The sequence below is a fragment of the Branchiostoma lanceolatum genome, chromosome 19, assembly GCF_035083965.1.
Source record: "Branchiostoma lanceolatum isolate klBraLanc5 chromosome 19, klBraLanc5.hap2, whole genome shotgun sequence".
In the NCBI taxonomy this organism is placed as follows: domain Eukaryota; kingdom Metazoa; phylum Chordata; class Leptocardii; order Amphioxiformes; family Branchiostomatidae; genus Branchiostoma; species Branchiostoma lanceolatum.
Window position 1 is genome coordinate 12,844,001 of NC_089740.1, and position 16,124 is coordinate 12,860,124.

Sequence of the window (16,124 nt, forward strand, 5' to 3'; positions counted from 1 at the left end):
GTCCAACTATTTTTTGTGTTGTAAACTACATCCATAGAACTCCCTCTTGCAGTCGGTGTGATAAAGATGGCCTCCCTGTAGGCCAGTTGCGGTCATATAATCTTGAGACTAATAAGTGACTGTGATAAGTTTGACCACTGGATGACATCTTAAAGTAATGGACCAAATTAGTTGCTTTTGTATTTTCGGCAGGTTACATAGCACTTTGAGCTCAGTATGAACCGATAAACGGTTTACTGCAAATGCGTCTAAGTTTTTTACATGATCAAACTCATAAACTATTAAATATGTCTCTCAAAGCATGGTCTTGAAATGTGTATAAAACAGTGCTTTGTTACAAACACGGAAGATCTTGCCAATTATGTCAAACTAAAAGTATTAATGTCATTTGTTTCAAACTGGTAACATTTAAAAGTCTCATAGAATTCTGAAATGTATCGTATTGGACATAGCACAAAAATTCAAGTATCATTTTATGCTTTTAAGAATTATAAAGCTTTGTGAAAAAAACTAAGACGCCTTGAAGTGGTTAACTATATGGGTAGTTGATATGCAGCTAGTGTCATGGTTCTAAGAAGCAATGTTACCCAGGAGTAAATGCTCACAGACTGCAATTCCTGGAATCACAGAGTTGGATCTCCGTTCAGGCAAGATTGATCAGTGCAATTTTCTCTGTAATGAGTCAGGAAGTCTCCTTCATTGCTCCAAACGTACTTTGGCATTCGGAAACTCCAGATGTTTTATCGCTACAATTTGGGTTTTCATTTGGAAAGGATTAATCATAACCACTTAAATTAGGCAGAAGAAGGCTGAAACGCACGGTGGGGGTCTAATCCTATTCATTTGACTGATCATGAATACACGTTTAAGTTCATGAATAAAACGGAAAGAGACTGAATTGGCAATATCTCCGCGATAAGGCCCTATCTCAGGGGAAATCACTTCCAAAGGCAAGTATCGTACGTGAACAGGGTTGAAATCGAGCCTTAATTGAACGTTGATGGGGGGAATTTCTGGTAGATGTCGTCCAGTGAGATTACTCTCGTGGTCCTTCGATTTCAGATACATCTATAACAAGCGTAAATGGCCTCGGGGGAATCTCGTTACCGAAGCGACAACAAGATTGTGTAATAGCTTTGTGGCCAACCTGTCTGATTCTGGCCCCTCCTACGTTTTAATACGTATGGGTAATCGTCCGATGGGCTTTAGATCTTAAGTTAACCAGACTGGAAATGATCAAAGCGACATCATCCATCACACATGGCGTGAATCTGTGCACTTGACTGATTTAATGTGAGTATTGTTAGAAGCTAGGGAGAGATACAAAAAACTGGCGAAGACGTTAACTAAATTTGAAATACAGTTACAGTGTAACTTTTACCGATCCTACAACCTTGTTTGTTTGTTTGTTTGCATTGCATACCCAATAAACCGCCTCATGGCGTAACACATCAGGTTTGTACTGAACAGTACAAGATGCATATCCGGACGATATATTTGATCCACTCACACCGGGATGGACCCCTACCTTCTTTAGATAAGCGTGGTAGGTTCTTTTACGTGATCGGGGTGTGGCTCTCCTCAAACACGGGACCTCCATTTAACGTCCTATCCGAGGGACGTCCCTAACCAAAGCTAGGTACTCATTTTTTCCTGAGTGAAATGGGGAACGTCGTGTCAAGTGCAAGGGCACAACGTCAACGAGACAAATCAAGGGACCTCGGATTTGCACCCAGGACCTCTGGGTTCTGGGCCAAACACCCTGCCACTGCGCCACCGCATTAAGATACTAATAAGTCGCCCACTTTTTCGGACACATCATTTTCAGTGTCGGGCCAAAGATGCCTGGGAGCTTGTACAATGTCCACGTATTCAGGGCGGCAGGGGAGCCTTGTGGTGACGGTTCAGTCTCAGAATCGAAAGGATTTGGGTTCGAATCCCTCGCAGACCCAAATGTTGTCCTTCTGGCAAAGACATGAGACCTTAATGAGAACATGGGGTCGGTTAGAGACGTCCTGTTGGAATGGACGTTACGCCGGACGTGAGGATTCACCTTGGGCACGTTAATGATCCTACCACGCCTGATCTTTTCTCTGAAAGTTGATCTGAGCTCTTTTCGTGGCAGTACTGTAAGTGACCTTCAGTCACTACTCACCTCTACAAAGAGAGTTCGTGCAGATTTTGAGACCCCCTTGACCTACTAGCTGAGCTTGATCGATTGGCTGAAAACGCTATAGGCGCTATTTCATTCAATCTCCCGGTGATATTGCAACAAGATTTAACCTTTGCTATTGCAAGGTTGAATGTAAGAAAGTATACCATGCTGGGAACGTAAGAGAAACTGGTGGATCTAACTTTGTTCAAACATGATAAAGAATGGGCTCGCCTTTCTCCAGCTCGCCTCTGGTCTTCTTAAATATAACTGAGGACTTGACTGCTCAGAAAACGAGACCATCCGGGCGTATGATGTATGTAACGGTCGAAAATGTAGGACGTTTATTGTTTATTATTTATTGTTTATTGTTTATTTGCATTTTCTTATATAAAGAAAACATGCAGGGGGGGCAGAAGCCTAGGTGGCTAGCGCTTTTCATGGGCCTCCCCTAAACTAGGCAATGGGAATTTTTACAAAATTATACATAATCAAAACTAAGCAAAATTAACGAAAGAACAAATTTAAATTGTACCATACATCCTAATGAAACAAAAGGAAAAGAAGAGGAACTACAAAATAAATAAGTAAACAAATAAATAAATACATAGTAAGTAAGATTACGCTATATAATAAGTGATTAGTGCGATTACACTATACATTATCAAATTACCATTTACAATTTATAAAGAAATAGATCAAAATTATACAAAATGATAATCATATGAATTATTCTGTCATCAAATATATGAAAGGAAAAGCGGAAAACGAGGAAAACAAATACGTTGGTATGTAGGAAGTTGGTATCGGCCCCCATTCCTGTATAAAAAAGGTTGATCCTTCTCCTATAACGCAGATTATGTTTTCCCGCTAAAGCAGATAAGCACATATGTATATCAAGCCTAGTCTGACGAAATATTCATTTATTAGTTTACACACAACAAAAGGTTGCTATTTTGTGGAGCTTTTGATACGCACTCGGTCTCTTCCAGAGAAGAAAAGAAAAATCTATCGATTTTTAGATGAGAGTATTGTAATTCTTCTGTGGTCAAAAATCAGATCTACCCGGCACCCCATGTCTTTCTAATTTGGAAGCCAGAGTGATGCTCTGAAATATTAGAACAATTATTCCGAAACAGGTGTTCATTAAATTGGTCCTAATCTAATGATCTTGAGGGGGAGTCCTGAGGAGTTTAGAGAATACAGTCTCTGATTGGGGCTTTGAGGGGTTTACTGTTTATTGTAAAGGCTAATAAACGTGGGTTCAATGCAGGGCTAGGAGCTTTAAACGGATTAAAGGATTTTAATACTACAGCTTTAACGAAAAGCAATATAACATTCATTGAATTCCATCGATTGCTCTCTGTAAAATGCAAGAAAGGAATGTACTGTCTCCTGAGACTGTGCCCAACTATGTGCATGTGTTGATATACTATTCAATGAATCGTGTTGATAGATTTCTATTCCGCACTATAAAAATCGATGATAATCTATTTGCGCCATCGCCCCAGGACACAGACCAACCAATAGGCTTTACATAGATTACAGAAGATCCTGGCCATTGGTGAATATGCAGCGAGAGATATTGCAGGACGATGCTACCGGCATTATAATGTTTAGCCTTGGAGAACTAACCACTGGAGAATACCTGCAGCAACAGTTAGTAAATGGCAAAATCAACCTTCTTGTCCAAAATTATTGATTATCTTTTCACAGAGCGCACTTTTCCCATCCTGTGTAAACCAATTTTACACTGATGCATTTGAATAAAGAGTTTGAAACACCGCATTTATTTGGCTAACCATACGGAATGGTCTTATTCTCTTAAAGCATTTTGATCAGAAAGGGCCTCACAATCATTACCACGATCTATGGTTGAGCCGCAAGGCATTTCCGTTTGGCAAGTGCTGCATGTCAGAAAAAAACAAATGATCGCATGACAGCATGCAGAATCGATTTTACCAAAGTGCAAGCTTTGCAGGTAGAAGGAAATTACGCCGGGGAATCTAGAAACGAAACATGTGCAGAGGCAGATGTACTGATGACACAGTATGTCTGGATTACATGTTGCGCAGGGGTTCTGGGCTTTAATGTCCAGTTGATGTATATCTCACAACTTTGCCAATGATCAAAACCTTTTAGGATGTCCATTTGGGTCACCCACCAAATGTTGTAATAAAAAGGATCATATCAATCATTGACAAACGGGAATTGCTTTCGTTAGCAACTGTTAAGACAAGCGATTTATTGTCAAATCGTAACGTAACATTGCGGTAATTGGCTTCCTTTCCCCATTTTTAAGAATTAGTGAAAACGTAGGAGTATGAAGGTTTAAGAAGCCTATTCATCCAAATAGACGAGGAACATACTTTTCTGTACATTGTATAAAGTGCATGAATTGCTTACTTTTTACATTAGCTAAGAATAATGTTTCTATCACTATCATATAAGGCATAGTCATCATTGGAATGATCGGTATCTTTTATCTCACCAAGATTGATTTGCTCCAGAGGTTGTCTTTCTTGTTTTGATCCATACTAATCCATGACATTTGTTGACTTTGTTGTAGAAAAATTCGGTGTTTTGAACGAAAGGAATTCTGCACCATTGTTAGATAAGCAGATGTGTTACAGTCGTAAAACTGATCTGGCTTTTATCAGCCGCCAGGCCCCCTAGGGGTCTATGTCTGATGCAACCAGTTTATCAACAGATCCCGTACAGGAAACATGCCCATCATGTCGCTTCGATTAACTGGTATACTTTCATCAGGCTTAGTCTGTGTGTGGTTTAGACTAAATTGGTGCCGTAAATCGGTCGGTTTTCGTCCGTCATTCTGACTAAATACAGAGGACAGCCGCAGTGGGTGTCATCGCTTACCGTGGACTACAAACGTACCGCTGAGGTTATTGATTAGCGCATTTGTCATTGTCTCCTGCGACTCCAGCGATAATCCACCCTTCACGGAAAGCTTGTGATTATTGGTGGCTCCCCTGGGGCAATAAGAACATGTTTCCTTCACAAGCTGTTAAACACTGTCCATGCTGTGCTTTGAAACTGCAAAAGTCTACGCTGTCGTCTCAGGTTGTTAATTTGTACTTTGATCTTAAGCTATAAGTTAGATGCAATTTTCCCTTGCGATTTTATTGATATGGAAATCCTTGTTATCAAATTAGACCCGAACCCTGTCTTTTTATGTATGTCGGTTTACTTATTCATAGTTCACAATCTTTGAACATAAACATTCGCTTAGCTGTCTTGAATATCAGGAAGTTACGCCAAAAATAGTTACTCAAGCAACTGGATAACATTTTGAATCAGGAATCAGGTAGTAACGTTCGCTAGATAGTCTTTTTAGCATTAAGCATCAGCGTTCGCTGGACAGTTAGACCAAGTACGTGATGAGAATATTCATAAAAATTTATAGTTGTATGATGTCTTGAAATAATTGAACAAAGGTCGTTCCCTGACATTGGAGGAGGGCAAATTGCTTAACAGCTGCCAGAGTCTCCCTAACAATATTTGCATATCACCTTTGGAGCAGCAGTATGTTTCCATGACACAAAAAAGTTAGCCAAAACCTACTTTGATACTTGAATACTAAAATCTCGTACTTAGCCCAATCATACTTAGGTATACTTAGATATAGCAATGAAGTCAATTATATTGTGTCTACAGAACATATATTTATGTCAATCTCATGTTGATGAAACAAAATTGTTCGGTAGCCAACCACCTTTATACCCTTGGCAGCGGTTTCCAATTATCCTGTCTGAAGCATAACTCCGGTGCACTTTACTGCAATTCATTAAGAAATCTGAAGCTCCTTAATGACATGTTGAAACAAAGCAGTAAATATCAATCATACTCTAAATCCAAAAGAAAGTAAATAAACTTAATTCTCTCATAGCCTAATGCTTTGAATTGCACATTTATTAAGTTTATTATACATTATGATATCAATTCAAATCATTTTGTAATGTTTGCTCCCTAGTGCACTCAGAAATGTAATCTTCATTCAAAACAGAACCACATTTATAATATAACATAGTTTCCAGTACATACAGCGTTTTAACGCACTTCGCATATCAATTAAATAAACAGAAAATAACTAAACTTAATTCTCTCATAGCCTAATGCTTTGAATTGCCCATTTATTAAGTTTATTATTCAGATGCCTTTATGACATCAATTCAAATCATTTTGTAATTTTTGCTCATTAGTGCACTCAGGAATGTAATCTTCATTCAAAACAGGACCACATTTATTGTATAACTTATATGATAAATGTGGTCCTTCTTTGAATGAAGATTACATTCTCATAGTATAAGATAGTTTGCACTACATACAGCGTTTAAACGCACTTTCCATATCTATTACGCGAGGAGGATCTCCATGTTGGTGTCCCTCACTCGTACACAGTATTCTTGTGTTTCATATGCATCGGCCAGTTTTTGTACCACAGTCACTATTTTTGGAGATGTAGACACTTTAATCATGGTAAATTTGAGAGGGTCAGAAGTATTTAAATGTCATACATCTCTTGAACTTGGATTCACAAAAATGCAAATAGGGGCGCCAATATGGCCACAGGCACAGCGATAACGTGACCACAATGAAAATTCTCTATTGATATACCTAAGAAGTTCTAGTGTTAATAGTGCTAGGGATAACCGAAATGTATGTCTTGGGATTGTAGGAATTTATTTATTTCCACAGACTAAGGCTTTCTGTGGGTATAAATTGGAAGATTTCGTCACACTGAAACGACAAACGTGTAATGATTGCCTGTGCGTCCAAAAAAAAAACTTTCAATTATAATAAAATGGCTAGCCAACAAAATCTCCAAAGTAGTAAGCATCAGCTCACAAGACCCTTATTCGGGCCCCGGTAACGTCAGTTGCAATCTTCATATTGATGTCTGCATGCTGTCCTTCAACTCCTCACGGACTGTCTGTAAGGATTTGTACGAACATCCATAGGTCAAATATTGGGGTCTGGAGTAATGGTTGAAACGGAAAGGTGTTTCGGGTAGCTCCCTCGGGAGGATCACGTGATGGGATGGTGTCGAGTTGGGAGACTCTCTAGGGTTGGCGAAAATGTTAGTGCCCCATTTGATATACATTCTTATGGGAAAATTTGCCATTACAAACTTTTTTTAGTTGGCTACTGCCCCGGATTATGGGAAAAAGCCATGTAGGGGGATGTCGGTTAATCTTTAAAACGCATAAGGGTTGTTTCGTTTAAGTACTTGTGTGTGTACCGAAATGTATGAATTTGCTGTATGCTATTGGTAAGATGACGGTTCTTTTCATCTGGTGAATTTGTCTTTAGACAAAAAGGAAATCACAAATGTGCCCAAATATTTAACACTAGATCATGTCAAGATATGGCTATAATTTATATTTCGATTTAGGTACAATGCTGAGGTGGTAAAAACTTTGAATTCGGTTGATATATCCTCAGTTGACCGCAGGACATATCTTGTTCATCCTCCTGCACATTATGAATCCCATTCCACCATCCATGACTTTCTTGACGAGTGTTACAAAACCAAGGATTTGTCCTTGTCTGATATAAACAAGGAAAATTTGACTTTGAGACGCACCTGCTTGGAAATATCCTAATTGTCACAAATACCCAGGCTCAGAGTCAGTTCAGGTGCATTTGTGCGGCAGGATTTACCGTAGCATGACCTTGTCAGTATGACATTTCATGCAGAGCAAACTGGGCGTTCCTCTGGCTTCTTTGTGACCTTTTTTGAAGGTCATAGTAGACATAACGTTGCAAGTCATTGTCTGATATTCAATGAATACAGTTTCCCTCAAAGGATACAGACAGAGCATTATGGAGCCATGTCAAGATATTGAACTACCATTGCCACCTTCATAGACAACACATTTAGATCATGTATGAAAGTAAGATTAACGAAGGTGGTGTATCATCTTACCAGAAGATCTGTGTACCTTTCAGCCCTACATGATGCTGCCTTACAATGTCAACTTTTATCAACAGCTTATGATTTGATATATATATTCTAAACTGCTAGAAAGTTGCTACAAACGTTTTTTTAAGTATCCAATACAATATTCATACAAGCTCATCATCACATCCATTGCTATGCTTTGGTTTAACGTTGTGACCGTTGGGGTAACACAGAAGGTTTGGCAACCAGCTTTCTCCACCCTTTTCGCCTCTCTGTTTTTCTTTGTGTCTCACTTAGTGTCATGCCTGTCCACTCTCTAATATCCTCCCCCTATCATTTCTGTTGCCTACTCTTCTTTCTTCCTCCCTGGAGGGAGAGATGCCTACAGTACCAGCAGAAAGGAACAGGTGAATTGTTGGTTATTCCATTTGTACGGACAGCCGGGAACTACTTGGCCGCCCATCCATCAATCACAGATGACCTAAGGTCTACATAAACGTTTCATATAACGCAGGGTGCAGAGTAAAAACGCTACGGGGAATATAGCATTTTGCTAAGCTTGGTGTTAGGTTGGGGCAGGCTTTAGAATAAAACCACTTCCCTGGACGGCGATTTACTACAGACGCACCGTTTGTTCTTGATGTTTGCCCTTTGGGTCAAATAGTTGCAAGAGTTGGCATGATGAGATATCCAATTGCAAAAACAAGGTTGTTGCAACAAAATATCAAGCAAACAATTTGTATACCAGTTTTTGTCTCCCTTCTATTCAACTCTCTTGGGAAATGTTGTGTTTTTTTCCTCACCACAGCTGTGACACCAAATATTATGCTAGGTTTAGCGTGGGCGTGTAATGCCTTCCCTTCTTTTAAGTTAAGGCTTTTAGATGATGTATTTTGACGTAGATGAATTATACATTAGAACATTTGACACGTAACAGTATATATGGCTGCATTCAGTCATCATCTGTATACGATTCGCAGAATTCTAAATCCAATTACGTTTTTATTACAATACCTTCTTCCTGAGCCAGAAATAAGAGTTGAGAAGTTGATGCATAGCCAACAATTCTAACCATCTGTCCCATTTAAAGCAAAATAGTACAGCGGCTGTCTCCTAAGGCCATGTTGAATTATGGATGACATCTTCTGTGTGCCCCAAAACTGATGCGAGCGTGCGAATAAAAACGTTTGGTAAAAAAAAAGTTGCCTTCTTTATGAAATCTACTACGTCAACAAATAAACTAAACACATAGAGTATGGTTAATTTTTGTTCTTTTACACCTTCTTCTTTGACATTGGCGTTGACATTCTACGACATTAGTATCCAAAATACTTTGTCAAATTACAGCATATATTTTTTAATTTTGCAGCTGCTTTATATGATTTACAGTATGGCCAAAACTTCTGTTTCTTTAATGTAAAAAAAGTGATGCGCTTGCGGATGTCATCCATATAATCAAATCAACGTGCCCTAACGGGAAAAGCTGACCTAAATTGATAGCAATAGAAAATAATCAAAACGTGCAGACAGCCCATGACTGATAGCCCAATTTAATTTATTCTCTCCAATTACCTGGATGACGTTGCGATAGATGAAACCCTTCGCCTAACCCACACAGGTTGGCCGTCTTTATTATTTGTACCACCGTCTGACAAGGTATCCTGGCATGGCGGTAGGGCACTGAACAACTTCATTATAAAGTTACAACTGCCATCTTTGCAGTCAGCTGTATTGTGCATGAACATATCAGCCTGGCATGGGTATCAACAATAGCAAATGAGAAACCATTGAAAAGGGTGATAAATGAGCTCTTCAACAATGCAATTGATAAAATCGTGTTTCCAAAAGCTTAGTGTTAGATTTAGTACTTAGGGACACTACACAATAAACCTTAAGATTGTATATGTATTATTTGTATGCACACGCTTTTTTATGCATTATATTCAGTGTCTGGTGTCCTTTACGCATGGGGTTGGCCTTTACCTATAACCTTTAGCTAGTTGCACAGCCTTGGCTGTAAGTATATCATCTTGAAAAGCCAAAACATGAATAATAGATGCTGTATGCATCCAGCAGAATCCACCATCAAGCTAAGTAAACGTTTATATACTGCCTGAATATACGGCCCAGACATCTAATCGTTGGAACACACGGAGAAAAGTCAATATAGCTTACCGTTGTACTTGGAAATTTATCTTTGCTGACTCAACGTTCAAGTTTAGAGTGACCTACAGCATCGCTATTTTTGGTAGCATCGCTGTTTTTGGTATCTCACAAAGTCAGCAGAACCACTACCATGAAACAAGACACCTATGGCACCTCGCCGGTAAAAAGAGGATTGAACATGTATTAAAACATTGTCAGACGGAATTCTTGACTTCTTCTACATTATTATAGATTCGCAGTGGTGAAAATATGTTTATTCTAGTACAATAAACCGAATTAAGTCCACTCGTTGCTTTTACGCATTTTCTCCTTCGAAGCAGAAAATGCTGCCATCGATCGAGACTGCGGTTCAAAGATAATCCCCCTCCGCCATATGCTTCAGCGGAAGATGCATAACTCAACATCGTTTACTCGACATGGTTTATGGGGAAGGCATTACCGTGGAATGTTTCATACGATTATTTTCTGACAGGTCGAGGAATTATGGCAGATGGGGCCATATTGCCCGGGTGGCAAAAGCTATGCTACGTAAATCATATTATCGAATTCCAATGTCTGTATCGTGACAGTATATCTTATCTCCATTGTGTTTGTCACTTTCAATAGGTCGCAAGGATACACGATACAGAGGGGCACCATTATTTGAGAGTGTCTCTCTCTTCTCTCTCTCTCACTGTATATATATATAGAGAGAGAGAGAGAAAGAGAGAGAGAGACCATCAAATAATATTGCCCCTCTGTATATATATATTATATCTATAAATATAACGTTGGGTAACCTAAATTCGTGGGGTACTTAAAGTCGGGATTTTTCGAAAACGGGGTATTTAGGGATATGTGCTAGATGCAACATCAGTAATACCGCTAGAAATGCAAACTTGACAGACTAACGCATTCAGAACACTGTCTGAAAAGCTTCGATAACCATGCATTAGAAGTTGGCGACGTCAAAACCTCTCCGTCCCTTATTGACAGAGTCTGGGGGCTTCGTGGGAGACTCACACTGCACGGTTGTTCGCTGGTTTATAAGACAAATGTCACATCTCCTGCCTGCTAAACACAATTATTTACAAGACAACTAATTAGAATCTCTTTTGCTAACCTACAACTGGACTCTAAGTGTGATCAATCATCAAAACTCCTCTCTGTTGCTACAACCTACGGCACGTGTATTTTCCCGCCGCCATATTGTTAACCAGAATCCTGTTGTCAAGCAGACGGCAAAGGTTTGTGAGGAACACTTTTTTGTCTAAATGCTGCGTGTGATAGTGGACTGAGGAAGATATTTTCCTCAAAGTTTGCTCCTAACACAACAAGGAACACATGGACATAGTAGTATTACCATTGCTACGGCATCCAGCTAACTTATTATGAATAATGTAACGTTACACGTTGCCCGATGATGACGATGGGCCGACTTTGAGTGAAGTTCTACCGACTCAACACACGGGTTGTTCCCGAACTGGCCTGATGTGTGCGGTACGGCCGTTTTTTCGTGTATTTTTTTTACTTGGACACGTCTATATCCATAGCACTCTCCTCAAGCCAAGGATGGAACGAATAGTTGCTGTATAAAATGTGATTAGCGGTAAGATATTCAAGACGAATCTTCTCTCCCGAATTAATGTGCCCCCCTGTCCGACAACACTGTCATTGTGCGTGCGGCGGACGGTAGTTTCAAGTTGAAATATTATGGTGTCAGCACGACTAGAGACAAAATCTACCATATATATGATTAGTGCAAAGATAGTACATGATACTGACAGAATTATAGAAAAAAAGGATGGTTTATTGTTCTGCTAGATTGATTTCAGTCAACCATTATCGGAAAAATCCCGAATTTAGGTTACCCAACGTTACATGCAAAGATATACTCTTATGAGTTGAGCTCGACGGCCGCTTTTAATTACAGATGATAAACTTGGGTAAACACTTAGCCTTGTTGTTTTGATCGATATATATCATTTACCAGTTTAGCCGATAAAGTGGAACTGCTTTATCCTTCTGACAAAGAATGATGGTTTGGAAGCAAAAAAAAGCACACAAACGATTTCAAAGCCATTCGTTTTGTTTTGTTCAATATCTAGATGGATATCCATTAATTGTGCATTTCCTTATGTAATCCTTTTAACAAGAATAGCTATCACGGGCTGTGGTCCCTTCCATTTGTTAGAACATAAAGGCCCATCTGACTGCTTTATTATTTTTCCCATGTACTTGTTTGTCTGCAATTAGCCTTCGGGCATGAACTTGCAATAAAGTTATATTATTAGCGATTCTCATTGTTACCTGGTTAAGCATCGCCTATTTTATGCAAGAAGATAAAATCATTTTATAGGTTGTAATATGAGGTGCTTATATATTTGACAGTAACAGATTGCCGTATTATGTCCTGTTTACATAGAATACCGATGATTAAATGGGAAAACAAGCCGAACATAAATCAGATATAAGTAACTGCATGGTGAAAACATTGTTATAACGTTGGGTAGAAGATACTTAGCTATGGCTTGATCAGTGTATACAGTAGTGAGATATTGTAAACTTATGAAAATTTGATCCAAATTACGAATATTCTCTGGATGCCAATAACAGATAGTATATAACGACATTTAAAACATGAAGATACACATTTTTTCTTATGAATAGCTCAGTAAGTGACACTTGGTGCTCTTTAAAAGAACCAGAAAATCTCTCCAAACAGGTCAAATGATCATCGTTGGCCATCTTACTTCCTCGGTGTGCATTTGATTTGTACTTTTCAAAGCATATTGTTTAGCCATTAGTACATAATAAACAACATTGTACCTGGACGCCGCACATGTACAATCTTCTAACGATTACCTCAAATTAGATACGTAAGTAAACTTTTCTATTGCAAACAATTTGCTACAACAAGCTAATTGCTACATTTACTTAACGAATGCTCTATTTTCCAAGGCTATTAGACATAGATTTGCCAGTCGTTGTCTTTTAGAATTTAACTATGTACTGGAGACTAAATATTCATCGCTTTGTGTTTTGCAGACGGATGATTGTGTCTGGTCTGAAGCCTATTGGTGCCCGCCATGTTTTCCCCTGTATGGACGACCCAGCAATGAAAGCCACCTTTGACGTCATAATTGAGCATCCATCAGGTAAATATGCCTCTATTGACCAATTGCCGGTCAGAATCTACTACCAAGGTCATCCCTGTATGTCAAAGCAGTCTCCCCAGATGATTTCACTTTGAGCAGTGAAAGGAAAAGCTGCTCTATCCATCTTAGCCGGGGAAATCTTCTAATGACAGGGCGCTACACTCTCACCCGTCACTGGTAATAACTATGGAGACTACAGAACGTTGCAGACTCAAAGTCCCCAAGAACTTTTCAATGAGTACAATGACCTTTCAGTCCGACCTTGCTATGTTTCGTCCTAATCCCTCTGCCACACATCATAATTAAAACGATTGGCCAGCGATTCTGCGATGACTAACTTCCATTTTCGGGAAGTAGCACACCCGGTACGCGGTGTTCTCTTGATCATGGCGAGAGTTTTGTAAATGTTCGCAGGTCCCCGAACCCCGTCCAATGTGATGTAGTATATTATAGGTGCAAAATACGTTCTGGCGATTTCTAAATTTGGTTACCTTCTGGCGATAGAAGAATACGGCCGAAGGTCGTCGAATGTAACCTTTCCGGCAGCGTGCTATTATGGTAGGCTTAACTGTAAACCGTCTAGTATAGAACCAGAATCGTTATGAGTTCATATCGAGTCTCTATGTACATCGCCCCAAAGCCAAGAATATCAGCCCTAAACCAGTCATATACGACATCAGACTTGATCATCCAATCAGCTAATGAGATTTGCTTTGATGTTAAACTAAAATCTCAATAACTCATTATAGAATATCAATTTCTTTATTATAATCCATAAAAATCAACTGTTCTTCAAGTTATAATAGAAGCTATGGTCTTAAAATCACTGCACAATTGTGCCTTTAGTATATCATGATAGTTAGAAATTGAATTCTGATGGCTTCCTTAGGAAGATTACCTACAGGCCCTTAATAGAGTAATAGGCCAATTGACGTCGATCCAGGAAATCAGGGCTTCTCTGTTCCACCCACACTAATTGCGCTGCTGGTCGACCACGCCATCCACGCGCCCATTCAATGACGCACGCTCCCTCTATCGGCTGCCGTGATGAGAGAAGTACATCTTATCTAGTGACGTGAGAACTTTTATAAATGAAATGAAATGATGCTTTCACAGTGTGGTCTAGTCTATTGATTCAAACCTCTAGTTGATGAAATGTAAAGGTAGTCTTGCTTCGCATCCGGATGCACGGAGGAAAAACACATCGTCCAGACAGAATTGACAGGGATCGAACCCGTGAACTCTTTATCTCGTGTCTTCTAGCCTAGCCACTTAGTCATTATATATTCGACGTCTCTTTTTTTTTTACCTTTATCTAACCTTGATAAATTTTACACGCTTTCACGGGTTCACGGGATGACGTCAGAGGTCCTTTTAGCATACCATCGGAAAATATAACAAACCAACTCTTTACTAACAAAACGTTACATTCAATATTCCATAGACATATTCGGTATATGAAAATATATATTGTCGATATAATATCATTTCGTATTCAGTAATCATAGTCAGTCCATAGTTACTCGTCGCAACATATTTTTGTAATGTTACAACTGAGGGCGCCGTTCATTCTGTATCATATCGATTCATCATTTGATATATATATATATTTTTTGTTTTTCTGTAACAACAGATCAGATCGCCCTTACCAGCAGTCCGTCAGAAAGCACGACCACATTGTCAAACGGCTGGATAAAGGAAACGTTCTACCGGACGTCAAAGTTGTCTACTCATCTGCTGGGGTTCGCTCTCTTCGAGGGACTAACTGAACTAGAAAGATACTCATCTCGAGGACAAGTGGTGAGGAGTTGTAATGATATACAAAATCTTAGTAATACGTACAAGACAAGACTTTGATTTTTTTCTATCACTCTAAATTCCAAACTACCAATGTCGGTAAAGATCAATTTGACGATGATGATGTTAACTCTAATTTGCAACACAAAAAATAAAACTAACAATTGTTTTCAATTTTTAAGATTTTCTTTAATTCAATACAATTTTTATACTTGAAATCAGTCGCTGTAAGTATGCCTCTGTTTTCTCGTTTTCATTGCTGTTACTCAACAGTTTGATGACAAACTTACATATTTATCAAAGGGGATCTATTCTCCCTTATCTGTATCGAATAACTACGACATGTTACATGGAATGTTGCTGGAACTTCTCATCATTCTTGAGTAATAAAATCGCGAGAATCAGATATGTTTCAGTGATGACATGATTCAGGTCCAGTTTTGCTGCTAGCAGGTCCGAGTTTGGTCTCCATTCGACCCGACTTCATCACCAGCCGCTGAAGTCGCTTTGAACACAACCCTGGATGCAATCAGCAACATAAAGGACTTGTTGGGGTTAGATTATCTACTACAAAAGACAGGTATGTATGAATTAGAAAACTACGTTTTCGGAAGTGAGATTCTTTCATCTCATGCTAAATAGTATTTAAGTGGCCGACGGTTTGGTAATACTTTTCTACCTTCATGGTCTGAATGGTTCCTTGTACTCTACTGCTCCGATCGAGCTCACAATGATAATTTCGTCAACAAAACCTAACCTGGTTATCTCTTTTATAGGTGGCCCTGAATACTAGTATCTTGCTCATCGTGATTGGCGTAACCTTTGTTCCAATCACTCACGAAATGTTGCTCTTTTAGAGCTACGCTTCTACGATGTTTGGCCAAAGCTTGCTCTTTTCAAGCAATGCTACCCTCTCTGAATTCTGGCATATCTAACATTCGCAGTCATG

At 39.1% G+C, this 16,124-nt stretch overlaps 1 protein-coding gene across 1 annotated transcript in view; it reads left to right on the plus strand.

The window, feature by feature from the left end:
• LOC136425153 (thyrotropin-releasing hormone-degrading ectoenzyme-like) overlaps nt 1-16,124 on the plus strand; it is a 101,677-nt gene that overhangs the window by 71,180 nt on the left and 14,373 nt on the right. Inside the window, exons 2-4 of the mRNA XM_066413949.1 lie at nt 13,269-13,378; nt 15,012-15,178; nt 15,629-15,755. Of these exons, the coding sequence (XP_066270046.1) occupies nt 13,269-13,378; nt 15,012-15,178; nt 15,629-15,755 (404 nt within the window). The remainder of the gene's footprint in view (nt 1-13,268; nt 13,379-15,011; nt 15,179-15,628; nt 15,756-16,124) is intronic.